At 36.0% G+C, this 26631-nt stretch overlaps 1 protein-coding gene across 1 annotated transcript in view; it reads left to right on the forward strand.

Annotated features, from left to right (window-relative positions):
* The window catches only part of CCDC186 (coiled-coil domain containing 186), a 49830-nt gene extending 24063 nt beyond the window's left edge, over positions 1-25767 (forward strand). Inside the window, exons 5-16 of the mRNA XM_041743806.1 lie at positions 1097-1309; positions 2240-2359; positions 10109-10213; positions 10641-10739; positions 10911-10997; positions 12266-12408; positions 15072-15327; positions 16235-16424; positions 17376-17456; positions 18926-19136; positions 20669-20888; positions 21527-25767. Of these exons, the coding sequence (XP_041599740.1) occupies positions 1097-1309; positions 2240-2359; positions 10109-10213; positions 10641-10739; positions 10911-10997; positions 12266-12408; positions 15072-15327; positions 16235-16424; positions 17376-17456; positions 18926-19136; positions 20669-20888; positions 21527-21610 (1809 nt within the window). The 3' untranslated portion in view covers positions 21611-25767. The remainder of the gene's footprint in view (positions 1-1096; positions 1310-2239; positions 2360-10108; positions 10214-10640; positions 10740-10910; positions 10998-12265; positions 12409-15071; positions 15328-16234; positions 16425-17375; positions 17457-18925; positions 19137-20668; positions 20889-21526) is intronic.
* The last annotated feature ends 864 nt before the right edge of the window (positions 25768-26631 follow it).

Raw genomic sequence — 26631 nt, forward strand, 5'->3', positions numbered from 1 at the left:
GTGCTGCATCATATTTGCAAATTGTGAATTTAAATTTACTTAAATGAAAGGCTATCTGTAAAAGTTTTCATTGCATGAAACTTCAGAATATGGAGTACCAGCTTATATTAATAGAGAATTTTGAGGCCATATAGATTGTCACACTTAGTCCAGTTAGGTATTTTTTAAGTAAAATATTTTTTCTTTTTTAAGGATTTTACTTATTTGAGAGAGAGGGTGAGCGTGTGGGGAGAGGCAGAGGGAGAGGGAGAAGCAGACTCCCCTACTGAGCAGGGAGCCTAATGCAGGCTTGATCTTAGGACCCTGAGATTATGACCTGAGCCAAACACAGCTGCTTAACCGACTGGGCCACCCAAGCACCCAATGAAGTGAAATACTTTAGAAACCTTTTCATATACAGAAAATCAAATGATTAATTAGCTTTCATATGATTACTTTTTGCAAGAACTTGATCCTGAACTTGATCCCAAACTTGATCCCAGGACTCTGGGATCACAACCTGAGCCACCCAAGTGCCCCTTGAGAAACCATTAAAACTCTTCAAGCTAAAGGAATGAGAAGAGGGAACCAGTAGTGCGGTTCAGAGGGGCTAATTATATAATGAGGGCACCTGATGTGAGCAGTGGCCTTCAGCCAGCCTGTGGTGATTGGAGAAGCCAGATGTCACTCTGCCTGTACTTGTGGTCTGCCAAGTGCCTCCTGTCGGTGGCCGAATCTAACTGGAAGTTCTGGGCAAGGAAACTTAATTATAGTCCATGATAGTCATTTCCCCAAAGCACAGGGTGGGATAGGATAGAGTGGAAAAGTAGATCTGGAGGAGTAAACAAAGTGGCAATTATGTCAGCCAAAGTAGAAGAAATAGGAAAGCATAAAAGCAAATACTAGTGATACTAATTTGTTTACTGTATCATTTTTCTCTAATTTTGAATATTTCCTTTCATTTAAAAATTTCCTGACACAGGTCCTGGAGATGTTGTGCAAAAAAAAAAAAAAAAAAGAAAGAAAAACAGAAAATACATTGGTAACATTATAGAAAAATATTTATTTTGATTTTGATTTAAAAAATTTTTTATTAATGCTGGATATTTTTTCAAAGGCCAACAAAAAATGTGAAGAGGCACGCCAGGAAAAAGAAGCAATGGTAATGAAGTATGTAAGAGGTGAGAAGGAATCTTTAGACCTTCGAAAGGAAAAAGAGATACTTGAAAGGAAACTCAGAGATGCGAATAAAGAGTCTGAGAAAAACACTAACAAAATTAAGCAGCTTTCTCAGGAGAAAGGACGGTTGCACCAGCTATATGAGACCAAGGTATAATTTGTGCTATTGTACTATAGTTGAAATTCATTCCTTTTGCTTTTCCTTATCGTATCAAACAATCATAATTAATGTGGTTAAAGTCACTATTAAGCATAAAGTTGTTTTTGTTAGTTTACCTTCTAAGAACATGAATGCTTTAAAAGTCTTAGTATCTCATTACCTGTCTGCAAAAAAAGTCTTTGCTAGGAAAAAAAACAAGATATCGACACATGTTGTTTATTAAATAACTTTTTCCTGATATTTTTTTAAACCTTTTAATATCTGTACTTTGAAGAAATGAGTTTCTGCTTCAAAAGAACATTTTATTTTGGTAAAATACATGCATAGTGGGATCAAGATGTGAATAGTTTCTCAGCCAGAACTATGTAATTTGACTAGAATCTTAATGTAATACTTATTTGTTATAGGATAGAACTTACATTTTTCTTGTAGAAAAACATGTTCTCTTTAGATGCTGCCCAAAGAAATTTAATTACTGAGCTATTCAGAGTCCTTGGTGTTAACTAGCAGCCTCATAGCATGGTCTTATTTCTAGTCCATTATCATTTCTTGGTAATGAATGTTATTTTTTCATTAACTTTTAGTTCAGGAATGTTTTCATTGTTCTCAGAAATTCTGGAAGATTTTAATTTGTATTTCCTCTTAATGCCAGCCAGTTGAGAAGAATCATACTTAATGCTTGCTTGCAACATATCTAGTTGGCTGAAATATAAATGTTAATCATCTTATGTCTGTTAATTTGATTTAGGATTTTGGTCCTCTCTTTCATTTGAACTTTGAATTAGGTTTATGTACGTTATAATATACTAAACCCTAAAATATTGTGTTACTGAATTGATTGTTTTGAGGAGGTACAAAAGATACATAAATAACTAGTTGATTGTTCAGATGAAAAAATATGACCTAGTATTACTGTTTTAGGAAAGTGAAACTACTAGACTCATCAGAGAAATTGACAAACTAAAGGAAGATATCAATTCTCATGTCATTAAAGTAAAATGGGCACAAAACAAATTAAAAGCAGAAATGGATTCACACAAGGTAAGTACTATATATTGCAGGGGATATTAGATTCAGTTTTAAAAGCAAATACAGGGGCACCTGGGTAGGTCACTTGCATGAGTGACTCTTGGCTTTAGCTCAGGCCATAATATCAGGGTCATGTGATTGAATCCTCCATTGGGCTCTGCACTTAATGCAAGGTCTGCTTAGGGCTCTCTCCCTCTCTCTCTCTGCTCCTCCCCACTGCACGTGCACGCGTGCTCTTGCTCTCTCTCTAAAATAAATAAAAAATAAATCTTTTAAAAAAGAGAGCAAATGAAGTAATAGTTAATGAGACATAAAGCTTAATTTTGTGACTTCTGTGGGATAGGTTGGGCCTGAATATTTGATGAATGTGAGAAGATAATTTCCTTGTGTGATTTACATATTAAATTAGAATGCTAAATTTTATCATGAATTTTAAAAAATATTGAATCTTATCATTCATTGCTAACAACTCCAAAATTGATTTTGTTGTTCAAGGATATTTTTGGTAGCTATATTTGATATTATACATTGTCAGAAATTTAGGGGGAGAAGCATAGTCTGTATGTTATCAAAATTGAAAGTAAACTCTGGAAATTAAAAAAAAAAACAGTGCTACTAAGATTCTTATAATCAAGAAATATAAATTCTTATTTAAGAGTGTAATAAAGATCTTAAGAGTTTCCATATCTATTTGTTACGATATAATTCCATTGATATTATGCCTAATGAATATCATTTTTTTAAAAAAAAATTAATGAAAAGTGATCATAAAGCCTGGTACCTTTAAATTATGATGCCATAATTTTAAGCACTAACTGTACTGGTATAAGAGTTATAAAAATCTGAATATGATAGAATGTGAAGTAAAATAACAACTCTGAAATACTTAAATAGAAAAGCAATGTTATTTATAACAGATTCCAGGTTTTCAAAAATAGACTTAATGTTAGTGTTTAAAACCATAATCATAAGTTATCTCATTAAATAATTCTAAGTTAGTAGAATAACCTTTGGATATTTACATATATTATCAGAGAAAACTGTAGGGAGAGGTGTCTGTGTTGACAGTGGTCAAAGAATAGAGACTAGCAGCTCTCCTCAAGTTCTGAGCTAACTGTTGATCTGCACCCAAGTGTTAGGGAGCCACACATGTAGAGAAGGAATTGCCAGAAGGGAATATGAGCAAAAATCTTTGCAGTTCACATAGGGCTATAAATCGTTTAAAATTTCCTGTTACTTTCAGTTACAGAATGAAGAATTAAAATTCCAAATCCTAGATCATGGTAATGATTTCTAAACTGCCTGAGTTGCTTCAGGATCTGACCATAATACTGGGTCATAACTAATGTCTGTGGTACTTTTCTGCTCATCTTCTATAGCCCTAAGAGACAGGAGCTTGAAACCTATTTGCTAGCACTGGAGAGTGAAAGACTAATACTTGGTCTTCTGTGACCACATGTGTTAAAAAATATGGGTGATAATAGATATTTAATGGCAGTTTTGAGGTCAGATGAAACTGGATACTCTAAGTAGGTTAGAGAAATGGTTTAAGGCTGAGACACTAAAGTTACATGGTTTGGATTGCTAGAAAATGAAAATAACATGTATTTTGTCCTAGTATGTGAAAATCAGAAATTTACCAGTTCTTTTTTTTCTTTACATTTATTTTTGTAAAGGTTTATTTGTTCATTCATGGCAGACAAATAGAGAGAAGCAGAGATACAGGTAGAGGGAGAAGCAGACTCCCCGTGGGGAGCCTGATGCAGGACTCAATCCCAGGGCTCTGGGATCACGACCTGAGCCAAAGGCAGATGCTCAACCACTGAGCCACCCAGGCGTCTCTTTTCTTTACATTTTTAAAAAGATTTATTTATTTATTTGAGAGAGAAAGTGTGTGCACACTTGTGGCAGGGAAGGGCAGAGGGAGAGAGGGAGTTGGGAAGGACAACTGTACTCCTCAAGCCAACTCCACACCAAGTATGGAGCCCAACATGGGCCTTGATTCCAGGAAACTTGAGATCATGATTTGAGCTGAAATCAAGAGTTGGCTGTTTAAACAACTGAACCACTCAAGCACCCCTTTACCAGTTCTTTTTAAAGACATTTTTTAACCAGCAAGTGTTTCATTGGGCTTTCCTCTGTGCACAGCATTGTATTAAATAGTTTGTATATAGTGAATAGTAGGGGTCTTGATTGCTCTGAGAGTATCTGGGATGAGATCCTGGTGACCAGTTATATGTATTTAACCTAGTTGATGTGAGGAAGAGTATCTGGATCAAAGGGTACAAGATTTAGTGACTATCCACACAGTGTTGGCCACCTGCTAAAATATGGACAAGAGCTAGGACTCTTGTAAGTTTTTCTCCAGGTACCCTTTCCAACTTCTAGTCCCTGCGCACCTAGTCCTAGGCATTAATACTAAAGTTCTGGAAGGTATTGGATTCATTGTGAACATTAGCTTCTGATCAGGACTCCAGGCCTGATTTCCAGAATTTAAGTCTCAGACTAAGTAGGTTGGTTTGCTCCATCATCAGTAGAATTATCAGTTGGACCAAACAATAGGAACAATTTCATTTATTCCCTTTCCTAAACTCCCTCAGTAGTTAAACTAAAATGTGTTTTTAACACATAGCTTCTAAAAACAAGACTATTGAGTGTAGTAAAGGACTTCCCCCACAGTGTAAACCTTATATACTTGTTGACCTATCTGGTTGCTACCTTTGGGTCCCAGGATAAAATAATCTCACTGGGAGCATAGATGTGGCCAGTAACGGATGTGGTAGTAGACTGTGGTTTGACTCTGCTGGGTGCTTGCCAGTCATTTTTGCTTCAGAGAAAGCTTGAGAAATAGGGTCTTGGGTATCAAGGCAGCATCTAGACCAGTAGGAAGTAAGAGACTATAATACACTGCAGACCTAATGTGCAACTAGGGGTTGGTATATTTTATGATGTATTCCTTCAACAAGACTCTGCTACTTACTATCTATGCTTTTCTTCAAAAGTTATCACATTGTCAACAATAACCTCATTCTTAAATGGTTTACTCATAAAGCCCACTGATTAGAAGCTAGAGCTCACTTTTAATTAGCTTTGCTGTTACCTCACTTAGTAAAACTATATGTTCAGTTCTATAACTCTTCCATAACTATAGTCTATTGCATTATGGAGTAACAAGGTCCAGGTTTACCCTCCCATCTTAAAAACTTAAAAAAAAAAAAGACAAAATGTATGAAATGAAGGTTTTTAGGCTTGGGCAACAAAGGCAGGACAGGACAGTGATCTCTGAGATTGGGAAAATAAGCAAGATGTAATGCCTGCAGTTTCCAGATTGCAGCAAAAGAAGAGGACCCCAGCCAGATCCCAGCAGTCTCCAGGAATTGAGGAGACAAACTGAAGTATAGAAAATATGGCAGAGTACCAGAGAAGAGAAAGGTTTGGAGATCTGCAGTGTGTTCCCCTCAGCTCTTCATTCAGCTCACTACTCACTGATGAGTGTGTGTGTGTGAGAAAGTTAGAGGTGGAGAAAGGACTATCAGAAAGGAGTAGGCGCAACAGTTCCTGGGGCTCCCAGAGGGCTAATGGAAATCGTTCATGTTTCCCCCAGCCAAGAGAAGCCATCTTAAGATACAGGGCATCCAGTGGTCCTCAGAAGGGTGTTACTTCAGCGAGACTCCAGTCTGTTATGGACCCATTTACAAAACTTTGAAAGAAAGCCTCCAAATTGTTTCAATAACCATGTCCCAGAAGAAAGCCAAAATATTCAAGTGAGTTAAAGAATCTCCAGGATCTAAGAACATAAATTCACAATGTTTAGTATCTAATAAAAAATTAAGAGACAGGAAGAGAAGGAGGAAAATATAGCCTATAATGAGATGAAAAGAAAAATCAGTTGATAAAAACAAAGCCAGAAATAAACACAGATGAAAGAAGTAGGTAAAGATGTTAAAACAGCTATTATAAAAATATACTCCATATGTTCAAGAAGATGAGTGAAAGTGGGAATATGTTAAGGAGAAACATAAAAGATTTTTAAAAGGCCAAATTGATATAATGTTTGAAATGAAAAATACATTGGATAGAATTAACAGAAGATTAGATGTTCTAGAAGACAAGATTAGTGAACTTGAAAAACATGAAACTTTAAAAACATATGAAAATATAGCATAAAAAATTATGCTAGGGATACCTAGATTTATAACTTATACACAGAATTCCAGATTCATATATTCACTTGGCTACTTGACCTCTGACATCTTGGATGACTTACAGGCATCTTCAACTGAGCATATCTAAAACAGAATAGAAAATGTGCTGGCCCTCCATTACTCCTCCATCTCAAGAAATCGCAATTCATCCTTTTAGTTGCCCTGGCCAGAAATCTTAGGTTTATCCTTGATAAACCTATGGTTCTCAGTCACCATATCCAGTCCCTTAGCAAATCTTCTTGCTCACTTCTTTCAGGTCTTTACCATCTGTCACCTCTCAGTGACACTTTCCCTGGCTCTCTAAATTTGCATACCTCCCCTCAAACCCCCTTGTGTCCTAACTTTATTTTGACTCCTTAACATTTGTCATTATCTAATATAACATATTTTTACTTAGATATTTTATGTATTATCTGTGATCATCACTAGATTATCAGCTTTGAGAGTAGAGATCTATTTTTTTAAGATTTTATTTATTTATTCACAAGAGACACAGAAAGAGGGACAGAGACATAGAGGGAGAAGCAGGCTCCCTGCGGGGAACCAGATGTGGAACTCGATCCCAGGACTCTGGAATCATGCCCTGAGCCAAAGGCAGACAGACACTCAGCCACTGAGCCACCCAGGCATCCCGAGAGTAGAGATTTTATCTGTCTTCTTAGTAATATTTCTTCAAAGCTTTGAACAGTGTCTGACATGACAGGTGCTCAGGGAATAAATGAAACATAGTTCCTTAACCAAAACTTTTCTTTTATTTGGTTATTTACTTAATATATATTTAGCATTATGGGAATCTCTCAGTTGCTATTTTTTTAATGAATAGAGTGAATACCTACTGTGTACCAAGCTGTTTCAGTTATTGATGGTATAGAAGTAGGGGACCCTAAAAGATTTGGGGCACCTATGTGGTTTAGTCAGTTAAGTGTCTGTCTTCATCTCAAGGTCCTAGATCAAGTATTGGCATCCCTGCTCATCAGGGAGTCTGCTTCTCCCTTTCCCATTGCCCCTCCCCCTGCTTGTGTGCACTCTCTCTCTCAAATAAATAAAGTTTTCTTTTTTCTTTTATTTAAGATTTTATTTTTTTTGTTAATGAGAGACACAGAAAGAGAGGCAGAGATGTAGGCAGAGGGTAAAGCAGGCTCTTCACAGGGAGCCTGATGCGGGACTCCATCCCTGGACCCCAGGATCACCCCCTCAGCCAAAGGCAGATGCTCAAACACTGAGCCACCCAGGCGTCCCAAATAAATAAAATCCTTTTTTTTTTTTTTTTAAAGATTTTATTTATTTATTCATGAGAGATACACAGAGTGGCAAAGACACAGGCAGAGGGAGAGAAGCAGGCTTCCTGCAAGGAGCCTGATGTGGAACTCGATCCCGGGACTCTGGGATCACACCCTGAGCCGGAGGCAGATGCTCAACCACTGAGCCACCCAGGCGTCCCTGAACAAAATCTTTAAACAAAAAACAAATCAAGTTCTTATTTAAAAACCAGCAGCTAGATATATATAGCTAAGTACTTAATTATATGATAGAGTTATCCAAAAATGATGTAAAAGAAGTAGTGTGTGAAGATAGATGCAATTTAGATGGTTCAAAAGATGAAGAGAAACATTTCAAGTGGAGGAATAGCAAGAAAAAAGGAAAAACAGGAGATGAGTATTTCATATTTAGGAAAACAAGCCTTCTTAGAGGGGATGTTTATATTAGTGATTCCTTCATAGATTCAGCAAATATTATGTGAATAATTAACATATGGCAAGTGCTAAGCTAAGTATTGTTCAGAAACTATGTTCTCAAGGGGGGAAACATGTAAGCTACAGACAAAGTATCAGTTGTTATGATCCAGGAATGCCCTGGACTCTGCCTATAGGAAAGCAAGATAGTAGCTTCTGCCCTTTTCTGAAAAGCAGCTACTAGGAGAAGATACCTAAACCCTCATTTCAAATCCAAATAATAGCCCAGGCCATGGGACTGGATAGGTCTGAAGAACTTTGGAAAAAGAGCTACAGAACAGGGCTTTATCTGGAAAATTGCCACAGGAAACAGGAAGCCAATTGAGACAGAGAAGACAACAGTGGAAAGGGGAAAAACAGTAGTATGTTGTCTTGTAATAGGAACAGAGGAAGGCTATCCAGAGAGTCCGGAGTGGTCAGAACTGGAGCAAGTAAGTCAAGAATAGAAAATGAGAGAAAGTCATTGGATTTGATGAGAGAATAGTCACTGCAAACCTGTAGAATTGCTATTTTAGGAGTGTGGTTAGGAACAGAAACCAAATTGTAGCATGGACCTATAAGACAGTTTTGAATAGATACCATGGCCATAAAACAAAGAATTATCTTTTATGTGTGTACAAAGAGCTGTTTAACACTTTCTTCCTCTTGTCTTACCGGGTTAATGACTTGTAGTGATTTACTGAAAACTATCAAATTTAACTTTATTTAATGGCTATGAATTAACTGCACAGGCTACTTTAGTTTTTTGTCAGAGCATGAAGTGTTATTTCTAGAATAGTATCCAACCACTCAGTGGCAGTACCAAGGTTACTCTGGTCATTGTTCTTACCATTTATCACATTATTGAGACCAGTCATGTCACTGTCTGTGAAGGAAAAACTGTTCTCCTCCTCAAGTGTAGGAAAGAACCCAGTTCTCCTTACTATGTTTCATCCCTTTAAGTCTAGTTTATTTTTACGCAGAACACTTCACCTCTGACACTTCTGGTCATCAGATGTGTGCAGGTTTTCCCCCACGACAAGTAATTCTCTGCAATACCACCTACAGTTTCACTCGACTCTGACATACCTACCTGAAGATAGCATCGAATCCCACAGATTAAGGGCTCAGTCCTATAAGAATGCCCCCTGTTCTGCACCACACACACAACACACATTACAGATGCCAGCCATAAGCCCAGGTGTGCTTGTGACCAACCAGCTATAGATCAGAAGTTCCAGGGATCCCCTCCTTGGGTTTGAAGGATTTGCTTAAAGAACTCAGGGAAACAATGTTTATCATGTTATTAAAGGATATGATAAAGGATATAGACGAACAGCCGAATGAAGAGATATATAGGGCGAGGTCTAGGTGGGTCCCAGGTGTAGGAGCCTCTGTCCCCATTGAGTTGGGGTGCATCACCCTCTCAATGTGGTTATACTTGACAGCCTGGAAGCTCTCTAAGCCCCATTCTTTGGGATTTTATGGAAGATTCGTTATGAAGGCATGATCAATCAACTCCATCTTCTGGCCTTCTTTGGGGACTGAAAATTCAAGACTGCTAATCATGACTTGGTCTTTCTGGTGACCAGCTCTCATCCAGGAGTTCACCCAGAGTCGCCTCATTAGAAGAAAAGATACTCCTGTCACTTGGGAAATTACAAGAGTTTCAAGAGCTCTGTGTCAGGAACAGAGGTCAAAATCGATATTGCAACCAGAGATGCTCCTAGTGTTCTTGTGACTTAGAAAATTACAAGAGTTTTAGAGGAGTTTTGTGTCAGGGACCAGGGGAAGAAACCAATATATGTTTTTCTTTATCTCACAGTATCTTTTTGTCAATGCAGGAAACCAAAGATAAACTCAAAGAAACAACAACAAAGCTAACTCAAGCAAAAGAAGAAGCTGATCAGATACGGAAAAACTGTCAGGACATGATAAAAACATATCAGGTATGCTTAACTTTTCAAAGAGACTAGTAGCAAAATTACACCAAATGTCAGTACCCTTGCTTCATTAATATTTTGTATCTGTAACATTTGAAGCATGGAATGGATTTGGTAGGGCAGTTAAATAAATTACAGGTTTTTTTCTGTGTTAAAGTACATATAGCTTAACTAAAGACCTTAGAGAAATTAACTAAATAAAAACACTAGAAAGTGTCAGAAGAATAAAGAGTACAAGGAACTCTGTATTATGTTGCATATCTTAAGTACTATTCTTGTTCATGCAGAATTGACATATTTAAGATCTTTCAATGCAGTCATTTTTAGATATCTAAGGTTTGCATTTCACAATCTGTAAAGTTAACTGCAAAAGCTTTCCAAAGTATAAAACTTGAAAAATTCAGTCATACTTTTTTCATTTCCTTTACATTAGGAGTCAGAAGAAATTAAATCAAATGAGCTCGATGCCAAGCTTAGAGTCACAAAAGGAGAACTGGAGAAACAAATGCAAGAAAAGTCTGACCAGCTAGAGGTGAGTGGCTCTGGCCTTTTCATTACCCTGGATTGGGTAATAAATTGAGGAGGAGAGAAGGGATGAATACTGTCTCCCGTTTTAAAGGCCCTTTCGAAGGAACAGGCAATAAACTTTAGGTCTTTTTTTTAGTACATAATGATTTGTGGTTTCTTTTAAACTTTTTAAAAGATGCATCATGCCAAAATAAAAGAACTGGAAGATCTGAAGAGGACATTTAAGGAGGGCATGGATGAACTTCGAACACTGAGAACAAAGGTGAGGAAATCTATAGTCAGGATTTCAAAGGAAGGGTAAATAGCTTCAATTTTGGACTCCTGATTTTTTTAAGTGTTAGGGAAACACTTTCATTCCAAAATGAAAGAACTCAGAGGAGTAGAATATCGATTTTCTAGCAATAAAATGGACTCTTATTGAAATGAAAATGTCTTCTACTTTGGTCCCTTTGAAGTATTTGCCAAAAGTTCCTGTTATATAGCACATTTGCTGTTTCTGTCACTTATCCTTGGGCCTCTCATGTAAGGCAGTTGTATTGGAAAGATAGTTGGACACTAGAACTGAGTGACAGAAGTTAATGGATTTTATATTTCTCCTGTATAGTCTTGTACAGTTTTAATTTCTAACAATCTAGTATAGTCTTCATTGTAAAAATAGTATCCCTTTTAATATGAATGTGAAATATCATTGTATATCATTCATTTATTTAGAAATAGCCTTTTAAGTAGCCACCTTGACTTTGCCATCATTTAACAATTTTCAAAGTGTCCTTCATGTGCCCTTCCATTTGTTCTCTGTGACAGTTCTTTGAGATATGTGGGGAAGGTATATCCTGTTGGCAGGTTAAGAAATGGAGATTTAGCCAAAACAACATGACATGCTAAAAGTCCCGTGACTAAATCATGAGAAATCTGAGACTGAACGAACCCCGGCATTCTTATCATCCCATTATGTTTTCTTCACATTAATTAATTCTGCTCCAGAATTTAATTTAGGTGTTTGTTTTGTTTTGTTTTGAGCAAGAGAGAGAATGCATGTGTGAGCTCATAAGTGGTGGAGGAGGAGCAGGGGGAGAGGGAGAATCTTTTTTTTTTTTTTTAATTTTTATTTATTTATGATAGTCACAGAGAGAGAGAGAGAGCGAGCGAGAGAGAGAGAGAGGCAGAGACATAGGCAGAGGGAGAAGCAGGCTCCATGCACCGGGAGCCCGACATGAGATTCGATCCTGGGTCAACAGGATCGCACCCTGGGCCAAAGGCAGGCGCTAAACCGCTGCGCCACCCAGGGATCCCGAGAGGGAGAATCTTAAGCAGGTTTCCTGCATAGTAGATAGTAGTGTGGAGCCTGATTGGGGGTCGACCCCATGACTCTGAGATCATGACCTAAGCCAAAATCAGGAGTCAGGTGCTTAACCGACTGTACCACCCATGTGCTCCTAGCTTGGATTATTAATATATAATCACTATATGAAATAGTTAAGGAACAAGTAAATTTTGTTTTTAGTCTAACTTGGTTATGATTTTTGATAGGTGAAATGTCTAGAAGATGAACGATTAAGAACAGAAGATGAGTTATCAAAATATAAGGAAATTATTAATCGACAAAAAGCTGAAATTCAGAATTTATTGGACAAAGTAAAAATTGTGGATCAGATACAGGAGCAGCATCAAAGGTATAAACCAAGCAACTTCTGTTTATGCTAATCAATAGGCTTTTTAATTCTATCTCAAGATTCTGTTATTAAATGTAATTATTGCATTAAACAGGAATAATTTTATAATTTTACTAACTAAAAAATTTTAAATTTCTATCTTCATTTGAACTTTTTTGGCTTTATGGCTTCTAAAAATCCAAGTTTATATTCTCTAAATATTGGAAGTAGCAATTTGCAAAACACAATGGTTTTTTCTTAATCCATTCTTTAATATTCAAATTATGCTACTTAAAGTACTTCTTCTAAAAGGTATATATAGATATAGATAATCTGTATCTTTGCATATATTGTAGAGCAAAGCAGGAGCTGACGTTATTCCTTGGCTTCTTGTAAAACCAGTTAGCTAAATTCTACCATGATATCACCTGGCAAAGCCTGGATTCAGCCTGAATCCTTCTTTTTCATACTGTACCAATGTCTGCTGCTCAGTATTGCTAAAAATCTCACCATCATCCAGGTTGGTGCTGTGATAAATCCATGGTTAGAGCCTCAACTGGAAATGTTAATGACCTCTAATCCATCCATATGTCCTTAGTCACAGCCTCTCCACAACCTTGAAGCATCTATTTCACATCCTCCTGCTTTGTTTTCACTTCTGGTCTCCCTCCCCTTGCTATTTACTCTTTGCAGGTGATTACCTCTTATTGAGAAGAAACAGGAGCTGCAGGTATCTATTCTTCATAACCTCTTTCTGTCTGTTCTATGAACTTGCAACCATTCTTTTTTCTCTTCTTTCTTTATTATAAGGAATATTCCTGTTCCCCTCTGAACTGAATTGTTCTCTCTACTTCTGTGTATCCTATGCTCTTCTGCCTTCTCAGGGTCTTTCTGGATTATTTCTTCTTTATCCTTTATCTCTTACCTCTCTCTACTTAACTTTTTGTTTTTTCTACATATCAATATTAAAAACGTCAAAACTCCTATAACATTACCTCACCTTTTTCCTGTCCTTCACAACCAGACATCCTTGTAGAATCATCTAAACTCTTCCCCCTTGCCTTCCCTTCCTTTCTCCTTCTATCCTTCTCCACTGCAGTCTAGCTTCTATGCCAGCATCCCATTAAAAACTGCTAATACCTCTTAAATCTAACAGTCACTTCTCAGACTAAGCCTTTCTTGGATTTTCAGTATTAAAACCATTAAGCGCATTGTCTTTCTTGACATGCTTTGTCCCTGTGGCTTCATTTCCTATCATGCTTTCCTGGTGTTCCTCCCCATTTTCTGGCTACTCCTTTTCTCAGCCTCCTTGGCAGCCTTCTCTTTATCATAAAACTCTTTTGTTATTATTTTATGATACTCCTGAGTGATGCTAACTATTCCTGTAGTATGCTGTAGGGCCTCATGTCATTATCTTCAGCCCTTTTCGCTCAGCCCCAGTCACACAGGTGTCAAAGCACCTCTTTCTTTAACATGTCCCATACTGATTCATCCTACCCATATACTCCTTTGATGTTCCTCAGATGAGTGGTGAGTATAGCATCTACATGATTTTCCATCCCAGGAACCTGGGCGTCCTCCTTGGTGTTCCTCTTTTCCATCACATATCTAACCACTCACAGAGTATTATTGATGCTAACTCTTCAGGATCTTTCAAGTCCATTTATTTTTCACACTCCCACCACTGCCAACATTGTCCTTTCATCTGGAAAACTGCCACAATTTCTAAACTGGTTTTGTTTTGTTTTGTTTTTTACTTCCCTTGTCCATTTCCTACACTATCGGTTAGCATAGTCTTTTTCAAAAGGAAATCTCAAAACTTTTCAGTTATTTCCCATTGCCTCAGGGACTAGCCAGTAAGTTCAGATGCCACAGGATGGCTTGGAAGATCATTAGTGATCTTGCTTCTCCCTCTGTGCCTTCTCTTTTCACACTCTTGGGTTTCAGCAGTAGGTATTTACAAATGTGGATGGATTGTCTCCTATGTGCATGCGCTGTGTTAGGTGCTGGGGATGTAGTGCTGTCCTGATTGTCATCAGTGTTGAACATGTGTTCGTTAGTACCAAGAAAGTCATTCTCATTCCCTTCCCAGATCTAGCACGTACTGTTTCTTCTACCTGGAACATATTTTGTTGTCCCACTCACTCCTACTTTTCTTCAGATCAGGAAGTAGCAAACTGTGGCCCAGGAGCCAAATCCAGCCCACACTGCCTTTTTCTGTAAATAATTTTTTTTGGGACACAGCTCTCTCATTCCTTCGTGAATTATCTATGGCTGCTTTCACACTGCAGCAGCAGGGTTGAGCAGTTGCCGCAAAGACCATATGCCATAGAAACTTAAATCGTTTACCGTCTGGGCCTTTCACCAGAAAAATTTGCTAACCCCTACTTTAAGTATTAGTTTAAACATCACTTATACTAGTTAGGCAATCCGCTCTGTGCTTTCCTCATCAAAAATGTTTCACCACATGTGTAATTTCCTTAGTGACTTGAAAACTCTGAAAGCAGGGCCTGTGTCAGTCTTACATATTCACGCTTAGTTCCACAAATCCAAATAAATAATTTAAGTAAATGAATAAAAGTACCTTTATAAAGTATTTTATTTTATGAGAATCCAAAATCACTAATTTACTGTCTTTTATTTAATAGTTTATTTTTTTCTTAAATATAAACTTTGTTTTTTAGAGGTAAACAAGAAATTGAAAATTTGAAAGAAGAAGTGGAAAGTCTTAATTCTTTGATTAATGACCTACAAAAAGACATCGAAGGCAGTAGAAAAAGAGAATCTGAGTTACTACTATTTACAGAAAAGCTCACTAGTAAGAATGCACAACTCCAATCTGAATCAAATTCTTTGCAGTCACAATTTGATAAGCTTTCCTGTAGTGAAAGTCAGTTACAAAGCCAGTGTGAACAAATGAAACAGACAAATACTAATCTGGTAAGTATACATTTATATTTAATTTTTAAAGCAACATATGAAGCACAAGTTAAATTTTCCTGTTAGTATAAATGTACTGGTAGTTAAGTTGAGCGCTCTCTTTTATTGGCCTGATTTTCTGGTAATTTCAAATGCTTTGAGAAGTGTCAGTTTTTCGTTCCAACTTAAAATGTCCTTTTCCCTTCCTATTTATATAATTTGTATTAAAATATCTTCCTAAAATGCTTATGAAAAAATATTTCACTTTTAAAAGTAAGAAAACCATGGTCTTTGTCATTCATTTTTTATTTTTAATTTATTATTTATTTATTAATTTATTTTGGGTGGGGGGTTGTCATTCCTAACTGGAATTACTGTGTGTATGTGTGTGTGTATTTTTAAGATTTCTTTATTTGAGAGGGGGTGGCGGGAAGAGGGAAAGGATCTCAAGCAGACTCTCACTGTGTGGTGCCTGACATGAGGCTTCATCTCATGACCCTGATATCATGACCTCAGCCTAAATCAAGAGTTGGGCACTCAACTGATGGAGCCACCCAGGTACCCCTGGAATTACTATATATTTTTAAAAGTGTTTCAAATTTCTGTATTTTTATAGTTTAAAAGTGGTTTAATATTTCTACATTATAAGAGTGTCTTCAAGTTACTCATAAAAATGATTTGAGATTTCAGTTCAAAATATACAGAGCCCTCTGACAGACTGTGTTGCATGTATAAAATGGCAGATGCATTAATATGCCCCCCTCCATTCCTATACAAGGAATTTGAGGAACACAGGAAACAAAACCTGGTAAGGAGCAATTCTAGAAGAATGCACCATCAAGGACCTTGTATTTTCGGGTTTCAAACTGTGAACAATAATGGAAACAAACAGGTATTAAAATTGGTGGGGGTTTTTTGTTTTATTTAGGAAAGCAGATTGTTGAAAGAGGAAGAACTGCGAAAAGAGGAGGTCCAGACCCTGCAGGCAGAACTCACTTGTAGACAAACAGAAGTTAAAGCATTGAGTACCCAGGTCGAAGAACTAAAAGATGAATTAGTGACTCAAAGACGTAAACATGCCTCCAGTGTCAAAGATCTTACCAAACAACTCCAGCAAGGTATAAAATTCTTTCCCACCTAGACCTTAATGTGGCATTCTTTTATTCTTTAAGGATTTATAGAAAAAATACATTTTACGTCAGATTGTACCACACTGATTTGTTCCGTATGTTCTTTTTAATGTATTAAAGTTTATAAACCAAATCACTAAACCTCTTGTAGTTCCATGGATAGTCCATAACATCTTCTATGCTAAAGGACATTTATTCACAGAATCCCAAAATGTGAGAGTAGGGAATATACTTGAGGGCAATAGTGTCTAAACTTTTTTGATCACTTACCCCAATCAGTAAAAAATATTTGTTTGTTCTCAGATTTATATATGTTTATTTATAAATTTTAAACATATATTACTCTACATTAAAGAAAAATAGAAATATGAAAATATCAGATGAAATGTAAGTACAAATGGAAGTTCTAATATTTTCTCCCTATACATGCTATGAGTTATTTTGTACAGGATCTGGGATTCTTGCACCCCACTTTGTAGACCTCTTAGAGATCATTGAGCCCTAACCCTTCATCTTTTTTGTTTTGTTTTGTTTATTTATTTGAGAGAGATAGTGAGATACAGTGGAGCAGGAAGGAGTAGCAGAGGGATAAGCAGACCTCCCACTGAGCAGGGAGCCTGGCGCGGGCTCAGTCCCAGGACCCTTGGGTCATGATCTGATTCAAAAGCAGACACTTAACCGACTGAGCCACCCAGGCTCCTCTAACCGTTCTTTTTATAGGAAACTGAGACCCAGACAGGTTACATGTACCTGTATATTTCTAGATATCATTTTATATGAATGACAACTATAGTCCTCCTGTCTAAAGTATGCATTCCATAAATTTCTCTTATATTTAACCCATTTTTGCCAAAATGATTTTAACAATTAAAATCAGAGATAGTGGGGCAAATGGTTGCGTGGTAATTGTCACAAGTAGTTTGTTTCTTTTTCCTGTAGCACGAAGAAAATTAGATCAGATTGAGAATGGAAGCTATGATAAAGAAGTTAGCAGCATGGGGAGTCGTTCTAGTTCATCAGGTAAAAAACCTCGTTTCAGTTATCTAGTGACTGTAAAAAAAAGTTCCTTTTTATGTGTTAAAAAGTGTTGATAAGCTTTTTTTTTTTTTCCATTTTGAGTTATAAAAGGTATTATTTCTAGTTAAATAAGTTTTTATTATTACCCAGAGTTTCATGTTTGTCATGGGTTCTGGATGATTTGTCTCCCTACCCTATTATCTTACCTGCTTCTTTATTCTATATGACAATTTCTTCTTCCATGTTTAAATTTAGATTTATATCAATCCATATAGAGATTTATTATAATATGGTCCTTTTTTTTTTACTTTTATATTACTTTTAGTACCTGAAAACTAATGTAATGATCATCATTATATATCAAGATTCTTTATGTATACATGCATTTTTAAACCTTTCAGTTTTTCCCATGGTAAAAAAGCCTGTGGTCTAAAGTGAAAATGAATAGAGCCCATAAAATTATGATTGATATCACTGTGGAAATGCTAATTAGGAAAATATCAGTGTATTTGTCATTTTGGAATGCCAGGAACCATGCTGAGAACTTTAAACATATTATTTACTCTTCAGAATAGTTTTGCGTGGTATTAAAATTCACATTTTAGTGATGAGGAAATGAATGATTCCATGACTTGCCCCAAATCTACAGTGATAGAACTCTCAGACTCTAGAGTCCTTGCATGCCATGACACTACACTCCCTCCCAGGAATTGCACATTAGGGGAAAAACATCAACTATTACAGTAGTGGAAGATGCCACAGTAGGAAGAACATGGGTTGAAATTACATACAGGTATTTAGAACCCAGGTCTGTCATTTATTAGTGTGTGACTTTGGATAAGGGTATATTACTTGTCATAAGTCTACAAAATGGTATTAAAAAAAGACTTGTTTGTAGGATAAAGACAATCAGAAATTTTTCTCAACTAATGTTGATTAATAGCTGACATTTACTGAGTGCTTACTTATATGCATATTGACATATATTAACTCATTTAAATGAGGATAACAATCCTGTGGGGTAAATAATGATATTATTCTTATTTTAAGAATAAGTAATCAAGGCGCAGAGAGGTAAATAACTTGTCCAGCGTCACGGAGCAAGAAAGCAGAGGAGTAGGATTTGAACCTTAGGAGACTAGCTTCAGAGCTTAACCCACTGGCTATATTCTGTCTTTTCTGTCTGTCTATGGCTCTCAGTTTCACTTCACACTTATTCTGACGTTTTGTTGAGTTTCTTGTTTCTCTATTGCCACTTCCTCATCCTGTTCCTGAGAGACATAAATTGGCCCTTTTTGGTACTTCTGTCATTCATGTATTCAGAAATAAGAACTCAGGCCAGGTATGACTTGTGTTATCTGCCCGAGTCTGTTAGATTGAGTATTTGGAAGTCATACTAGAAGAAAAAATATGTAAGATTAGAGATGACTCTAGGCTGAGTATAACATCTAAACTGATTTCTTTGACTTCAGGGTCCCTCAATGCTCGAAGTGGTACAGAAGATCGATCTCCAGAAAATACTGGCTCATCGGTAGCTGTGGATAACTTTCCAGAAGTGGACAAGGCCATGTTGATTGAGAGGATAGTAAGGCTGCAGAAAGCACATGCCCGGAAAAATGAAAAGATAGAATTTATGGAGGATCATATCAAACAATTGGTGGAAGAAATTAGGAAAAAAACAAAGTATGTATTAGTATGATAATAGAATCTGTATTCGAAATACCATTATTTGTATGATAAAGTTACTGTTTTAAAAATCAATCATATCAAGAACCCATCTTTCAAGAACTAAGTCTAATTTTAGCCATTAAGTGCCCAGTCTTTTATTGATCACTTACTATGTTCTAGGTTGTGGGAATATAGAGATGGAAGAAAACACAGGTCTTTAAGATGATCTAGAGTTAAATAGATGTTAGTTTTTTTAAGATGCTAAAATAACTTTGGATTTAATAAAAGTACTGTACTTAGCTTTTGGTTTTCATGACTGTGGCTCTAAGAGAGAGATGGGGTTGTAGATTTTCTTTCCTGTTGGGGAGGACATACTGGGTAATTTTGGGGGCACCTGCCAAGTACCAAGATTTTGTGCCTGTGACTTAACAAAATTTCATTGGTTTCTTACAACTCAGGGATAAATAAATTAACTGGTGGTGGTCAGGTCAAACTACAAAATGTTCCAGAGTCACCACTAATCCAGTAAGTGACAGACCAAGAGCTGGGAATCTGGGCCCAGCTCTCACTCCAGAGCCTGTGCTGTGCAAAATCCGTCTTAAAAATACCATATTCTTTTAAGAGGTTTTTAAAATATATTGCAGCTCTTTACCTATGACTTTTTTTTTTTTTTTTTTTTTTTTTTATGATAGCCACACACAGAGAGAGAGAGAGAGAGAGAGAGAGGCAGAGACATAGGCAGAGGGAAAAGCAGGCTCCATGCACCGGGAGCCCAACGTGGGATTCGATCCCAGGTCTCCAGGATCGCGCCCTGGGCCAAAGGCAGGCGCCAAACCGCTGCGCCACCCAGGGATCCCTGACTTTTTAATTTTTATTTTGAAATAATTTTAGACTTAGAAAAAAGTTGGCCCATGATTTTTAAAAGAAAAAGAAGAGGTGTCTGGGTGGCTCAGTTAAGGGTCTGCCTTTGGCTAAGGTCATGATCTCAGGAGTCTGGGATCGAGCTCTGAGTCCAGCTCCCTACACAGTGGGAAGTCTGCTTCTCCTTCTCCCTTTGGCCCTCCCCCCTGCTTGTGCACACGCTCTCTCCCTCTCTTAAGTAAAATCTTTTTAAAAAAGACACCATCTGTTCAGCCCCAGTGGCCCAGCGGTTTAGCGCCACCTTCAGCCCAGGGTGTGATCCTGGAGACCCAGGATCGAGTCCCACATTGGGCTCCCTGCACGGAGCCTGCTTTTCCCTCTGTGCCTCTCTCTCTCTCTCTCTCTCTCTCTCTCTCTCTCTCTCTTTTTTTCTCTCTCTCTGTCATGAATAAATAAATAAAATCTTAAAAAAAAAAAGACACCATCTGAATAAGAAAAGTTATTTTCGGACATATTACTGTTCCTAACCTAATAGATACTTTAGGTATCTAACAGATACTGTTCCTAACCTAATAGATACTTGTTTTATGCTAATCGTCTTCATGCTTAGGATTAGTTGGCTTTTGTAAATTTTAATGTTTTTAATTCTGCAAGCGTATAACTGACAGTGTCATTTTATTTTGCAGGATAATTCAGAGTTACATTTTACGGGAAGAATCAGGCACACTTTCTTCAGAGGCATCTGATTTTAACAAAGTCCATTTAAGTAGAAGGGGTGGCATTATGGCATCTTTATATACATCCCATCCAGCTGATAGTGGATTAACATTGGACCTCTCTTTGGAGATCAACAGAAAATTACAAGCTGTTTTGGAGGATACATTACTAAAAAACATTACTTTGAAGGTATTTGTATTTCTCATTTACTTACCAACCAATAAGTAAGTATGGCATAATGGTGCCTCTTTTGTAGTATGTGCTGGCATATAAATGGATGAGTTCTGTAATGCAAAGTAGCCGTTATACCTGGAGATGAAATTTTTGTGTATTTCGTATCGAAAAATACAATTTTTTTAACAAGGAAAGGAAAAAAGCACAAAATCAGCCTAGCTATTGGACAGTTGTTTACTTTGTATTGTGTGGCCTTTGACTTATGTTCTAATTAGTTAAAATTGATCACTGAGACAGTTTTTAAAAATTGAGGTGTTCATATTCTAATGTATTTTCCAACTTTCTTTCTGCAGCTTTTATCTGACCCAACTATTCTGTTTGTTCTGTGTTTGGGTCTTGATAGTAAATAAAATTGTAAATCTAGTAGCAAACCAATGCAGCAAAATTTGCTGTAGCTTCAGTAAAAAGGTCCTGAAATTTACAGAACTTCTTTACTGAAAACCACCATGCACCTCGTTTATGTCACAAAGCATTGAAGACTAATCTTCACCCTCTCAGTGTCAAAATTTAAGCAGAAACTGTTCGAACTCAATCTATATACTTATGATACTTAATAGTTCTGTTTTCTTTCCCCCTTTTACTAATTGGTAAAGGAAAATCTGCAGACACTTGGAACAGAAATAGAACGTCTCATTAAACACCAGCATGAACTAGAACAGAGGTCGAAGAAAACCTAACACAGAGCTCTTGGTCATTAAACAGACAAAAGCCACACAAAAGGAGCAGGTGCCACATGCCCAGTATTGGAAACTTCTCCCTGCTTTGTGTGTCAGCCAGTAAAAAATTGTTTTCCTTCATCTGTATAAAAAAAGTATCCTTTTACAATACAAATGCATTGCTGTGTATACTGTAAGAGTATAAACTTTGATGAAATTTGTTTTTGTATAGTGACAACCTGTCACTGAATCAGAACAACTGAAATTGCTAATAGTCCTTTGAAGTGCTGAACATTACTACAAGGGCTTTTCAAAACCCCTTCTCCATCTTTTTCCTTCTAAAATATATAATGTCAAAAATGATTCAGCTTTTTAAAATTACGCATGAAAGGACATGTGTTAATCATTCAGTAATATGCTATTAATCCAACAGGAAGAAAACTAAAGTGAGGAAAATTTTATTTGACATTCCCGAGTAACATTTGGTTGCATTTTAGGGATGCCAAATGAGTCCTTAAATCTTTTAATTTTAATGGAAGCTAATAGAAAATTTGGCTCTTGGTAGCTAGCAGTGATCAGATATTGCATGCCTCTGTCAGGTTTCCTTATCTGTGTTAGTTACATTTTTTCAGATTCAAACTGTTTGAGTTAATAGTTGAGTTTTTAAAATTTTTAGTTACATAAAATATGATTTTAAATAACATGTTCATTTAGAAGATGTGGAATTCAGTTGTATTTAAAAATGTAAAATAGATTAGTCATTAGAGAGGCAAATAATTCTTTGAAACTGAAATGCTTTCGTTTTACTGACATCAACTGTAAAGATAAATGTTTAAGATATTTATGAAGAAGCAATTCCCAAGAGAATCCAGCATATGGCTCTGTTAACCATTTAATTTGAATACCATTCTTTAGCATTGACACAATTATATATTCCAGTGGAGTGATCTTACAATCCCCAAATGTGATGTGTTTCAGTGTATTTATTTAAAATACAAAATAATTACATCTTTATAACCAAAGGAATCTTAGAACCAAATTAATGTATCCTATTGGATTTTTACAATATTTATCTAAGATGTGCACTTAAATGTTGCCATAGTATCAGTATTTCCACATCATTGAATTTTGTTCCTTCCTCTTGTAATTTTTCACTTACCATTTCTGTGTGTGGTTTTTCATATTTCATTATATTCAGATCATTTCTCTAATAGAATACCTTGGCCGATACGCAGATGTTGTCACAAGCGTCATTTTTGTTTTGGATTTTTGCATCCTTTTTTCTTCCCTTCAGAGAAGTAAGCTTTGGGATGATGAATTAAAAAACTATAGAGAATTGTATGGCTCTAAAAGCTGGGCTCATGGTGGCAATGTCCCAGTAATGTGTTCTAACATTTTTTTTTAATCAGCATTGTTTAAAAAGATAATCTACTAATTTTCTCCTGAGGATTCAATGTAGCATCTTATTTTTTCTGTATATCGAGTTATGTCTTGCCATCCAAAACCAAAATCCTTTAAAAATGGATATATAAGTTCAAAAAACTCTTTTTAAATAGCTGTAACAAGTGTTAGTCTTATCATAATGTGTGGTGTTCTTTTTACCAATAACAATTTATCAAAATAAAGTAAGAGGGTAAGTGCAATCAAATCTGGATTACTTTCCCATTTTCTAGACATACTATTGATCATCCTAAAGACTACTTAAAGTAGCCAGCATAACTAAATTTCATGGCTACTTCTGTGATGGAGATTTGTACACTACAATATTTGTTTTTTCCTCCAACACACAAAATATATGAATGGAGACCAAATAATGATCAGATCTATAGTGTCCTATGTTTGTTTATACACTTTAAAAAAATATGTACATTTACTATATACAAAAGTGAAACATTCCAATATTAACATTTGTGCCACCATTCATTTGGAGTAGTCAAATGGTGATGCAACTTTATAGGAAAGCTATTATAAATATATTCTGACACTGCTACTCCCTCCCCCCCATAAATGTCAGAAACTATGGAAAATTTTTGAAGAAAATGCTTTATTTTCCTTTGTCCTTCAGTTTCTACTGTATCTTTTTGTGTATGGATTAGAACCAAGCAAAGTAGTAACATACAAAGATGTGCATATATCAGATCTTTACACTTATTCACAAAAAGCTCCTAATGTGAGGATTTAGAGAGTCTTCTCCTCTTAATGTATTGAATATATATAGAGAAGAATGGAGTGTCTGGAAAAGGAAAAATGGTCCGGATAAACCTGAGATTTGGGGGAAAATTTGTTCTGAGTTGTACACATCGAAGGCTGTTTTGTTTAGTTACACTATTTTGGTTTCTTTGAGCAGGAAATTACTTTTTTGTGTGTGTGTATCTGTATATGCTTTTCTAGGTTTTAATTTTGAAGTGAATTCTTACTGTGACTCCCTTTTTCCCCATACCTTTTCAAACTCTAGCCTGTTAAGTGGTAAGGATTGAAAATAGTGAATTTGAGTGAAGCAATGGATTTGAACTTTGGTGTGTTTTTTTTTTTAACTTTCTATCTTCATTTAAAGTGATTTATATTGAATTCAGTTTTATCAGGCTACCAGCATTTTATTTATTCACTTAAAAAAACACATGTATTGAAAACCTGCTATTGCCAGGCAGCATCCAGAGTATTGGGATCTTTTGGGGGATCAGATCAGACAGGGTGGTTGCTGTCCTCATGGAGCTAGTGACAGTGGTGGGGAGGCAGTGGGAACAGCCCTTTGAGCCTCTGCAGCCTTACAGCCAGCCTTCGTAAGAAAAAAGTTAATCCACTTGTGCAAATAGTGGCCCAGAAATCTCACTGTGGCATGCAACTTTGGGAAATGAATCCTTGCTCTGGGGTATGCTGAGAGCAGATTACTGTTTTCATGGTCTACACATTCATTCCCTAACTGTCACAGTTTGAGGTTTAATTATTCTTTAAGAAAAAAAGGGGGAAAAAATCCAAAGACCATAAAAAGGTATTTGATTTTTGCCATTTTAGTAAATTGTTAATGCCTACTTGATGCTCATAAAGCTAAATCTAATCATGTTTTCGTGTGTGTTCCTAAACTTTGTTTTACCAGTATATTATTTTCTAAAGATTTTTTTCATATAAAGGTAGACCAAGATTTACTGGTAGAAAAAATCCAAAATGTTAAAAACTATTAGTATTGTAATGTTATATATGCTACTGTGGTGAAAGTATTTTTATCAATCATGTTGCTACTCAGTATGGTTAGTTTGCCTTATGAATGTTGACTCTAGTAGTCTTGTTTTTCAATATCCTTTTTTTTTTTTAACAAAACAATCTTTTTTTGACACTAAGATTGTTAATTTTTAACGCCAGTTGGTGGCACTAGAAACCTGAAATTATTCAAGGCTCCGAACAAGAGAAAATAATTGAAAAAGAATCCAAATACGAAGAATTTTCAGGAAAATAAATGAAAAATATAATTGTATATTAAAGATGTATTTTCTGGGATGGAATCCTTTTTTAAAATGCATATGGCTCTCCATTTTGACTACAATGATAAAACTTGTTTATCTTCCAGAAGTTCATATATATATATGTGTATATATATATATATATACATATATATATGTGTGTGTGTGTGCATTGTACAGATAATCTTTAATTTGATTACACTGTTCATTTTGTAAATGTTTCTGTATAAAATGAAGCTTTTCAAGAAAACTATGTATATATTGTACTTATTAAATAGGTAATGCTTGTTTACCAAGTTGTATTTTAATAGCATCTTTGATTATTTATTTACATACACCACTTGCTAAACAGACTGATTCTCCAGACTGTTGGCAAGGCTGCTTCAGATTGCTTGAATTTTCTTTTTTAAACCACACTAGGAATTTTTGCTTTCTACAATTATCTTTATTATACCAATTATTATTAAAAGTCAATGAACAATAGCAAGCGGATTAAATTGAATGCCAGGTTCTATTCCAAATTTGTGTTTTAATTATTGCTAACAAAATTAGGCATTTTACAAAAGGCAGATTTTCACATGCCTGTTTTCACATAGGCTGTACTGATAAAGCCAGTAATATATTCACGTTTTTCCACAAAACTGTATACTCACTCAAATGATCTAGCTTTAATAATAAAGATTGAATATGTTCAATAAAAAGATCAAAATGGCATTAATTTCATGAAGTCAGCATGTGTGGTAGCTATTTCATTTCACACTGTGTTGGTTTCTGTTCCTCTCCCAGTTCTGGTACAATTAAATTTTGCCACATACCTTAATGACTTCACTACTGGAAAGAATCCCCTAAAATCAGGATCCTCGGAATGAGGAGTAAAATTAATAGAATAGAGGAAACTTGCCTAACATCCTCGATAGTCTGCTTCTGGGGGGCCTATGGATTTGTTTGCAAGGAAAAGAATGTATCCAGGAAGAGAGGAAAACAGATACTGGCTGTGGTGGTTTTTTGTTTTTGTTTTTTGTTTTGTTTTGGCTTGTAGTTCTTAACTGGTCAGTGTGACTCTCAAGCATGAGATGGGAAAGACCATTCTACTGAACTTATATCTGTATCTGTTTTTTTTTTTTCTTAATAACTCTGCTCCAGTCAATGAATGTAGAACAAGTACACACTTCTTGAGGGCCAGAAGCTTAAGAGGATACCTCTCGCTGACAAGTGCCAGTGCTGTTTTAGAGATTCTCTTTGAGAACAATGTGAACCAATGTGAACAGACTTGATGTTCATGCCCCTGTAGGCAGATGCACCCTTAATTCCTACATTATATGTAAGAGACTCGATTCTTGTTTTTCTTTCCTTTTTTTTCTTTTTTAAACCATGCATTTAAGTATTCTATTCCTAAGGAATTTTCAGCCTTATTTTACTTTTTGAATGCCCAAAGGCCATGCTGTTTGTCAGATTGACTGCCCTTAATTTATACTCCCAAAAAAGAGAGGAATCTCTACCATTAATGCATTGCAAAAATAGTCCTATTGTCCATTTAGGATCCACTGAAATAAAAAATGTAAATTATTGCTGATCAGCTTCTAGTTG

Source organism: Vulpes lagopus, chromosome 2, assembly GCF_018345385.1.
Source record: "Vulpes lagopus strain Blue_001 chromosome 2, ASM1834538v1, whole genome shotgun sequence".
Classification (NCBI taxonomy): Eukaryota; Metazoa; Chordata; class Mammalia; order Carnivora; family Canidae; genus Vulpes; species Vulpes lagopus.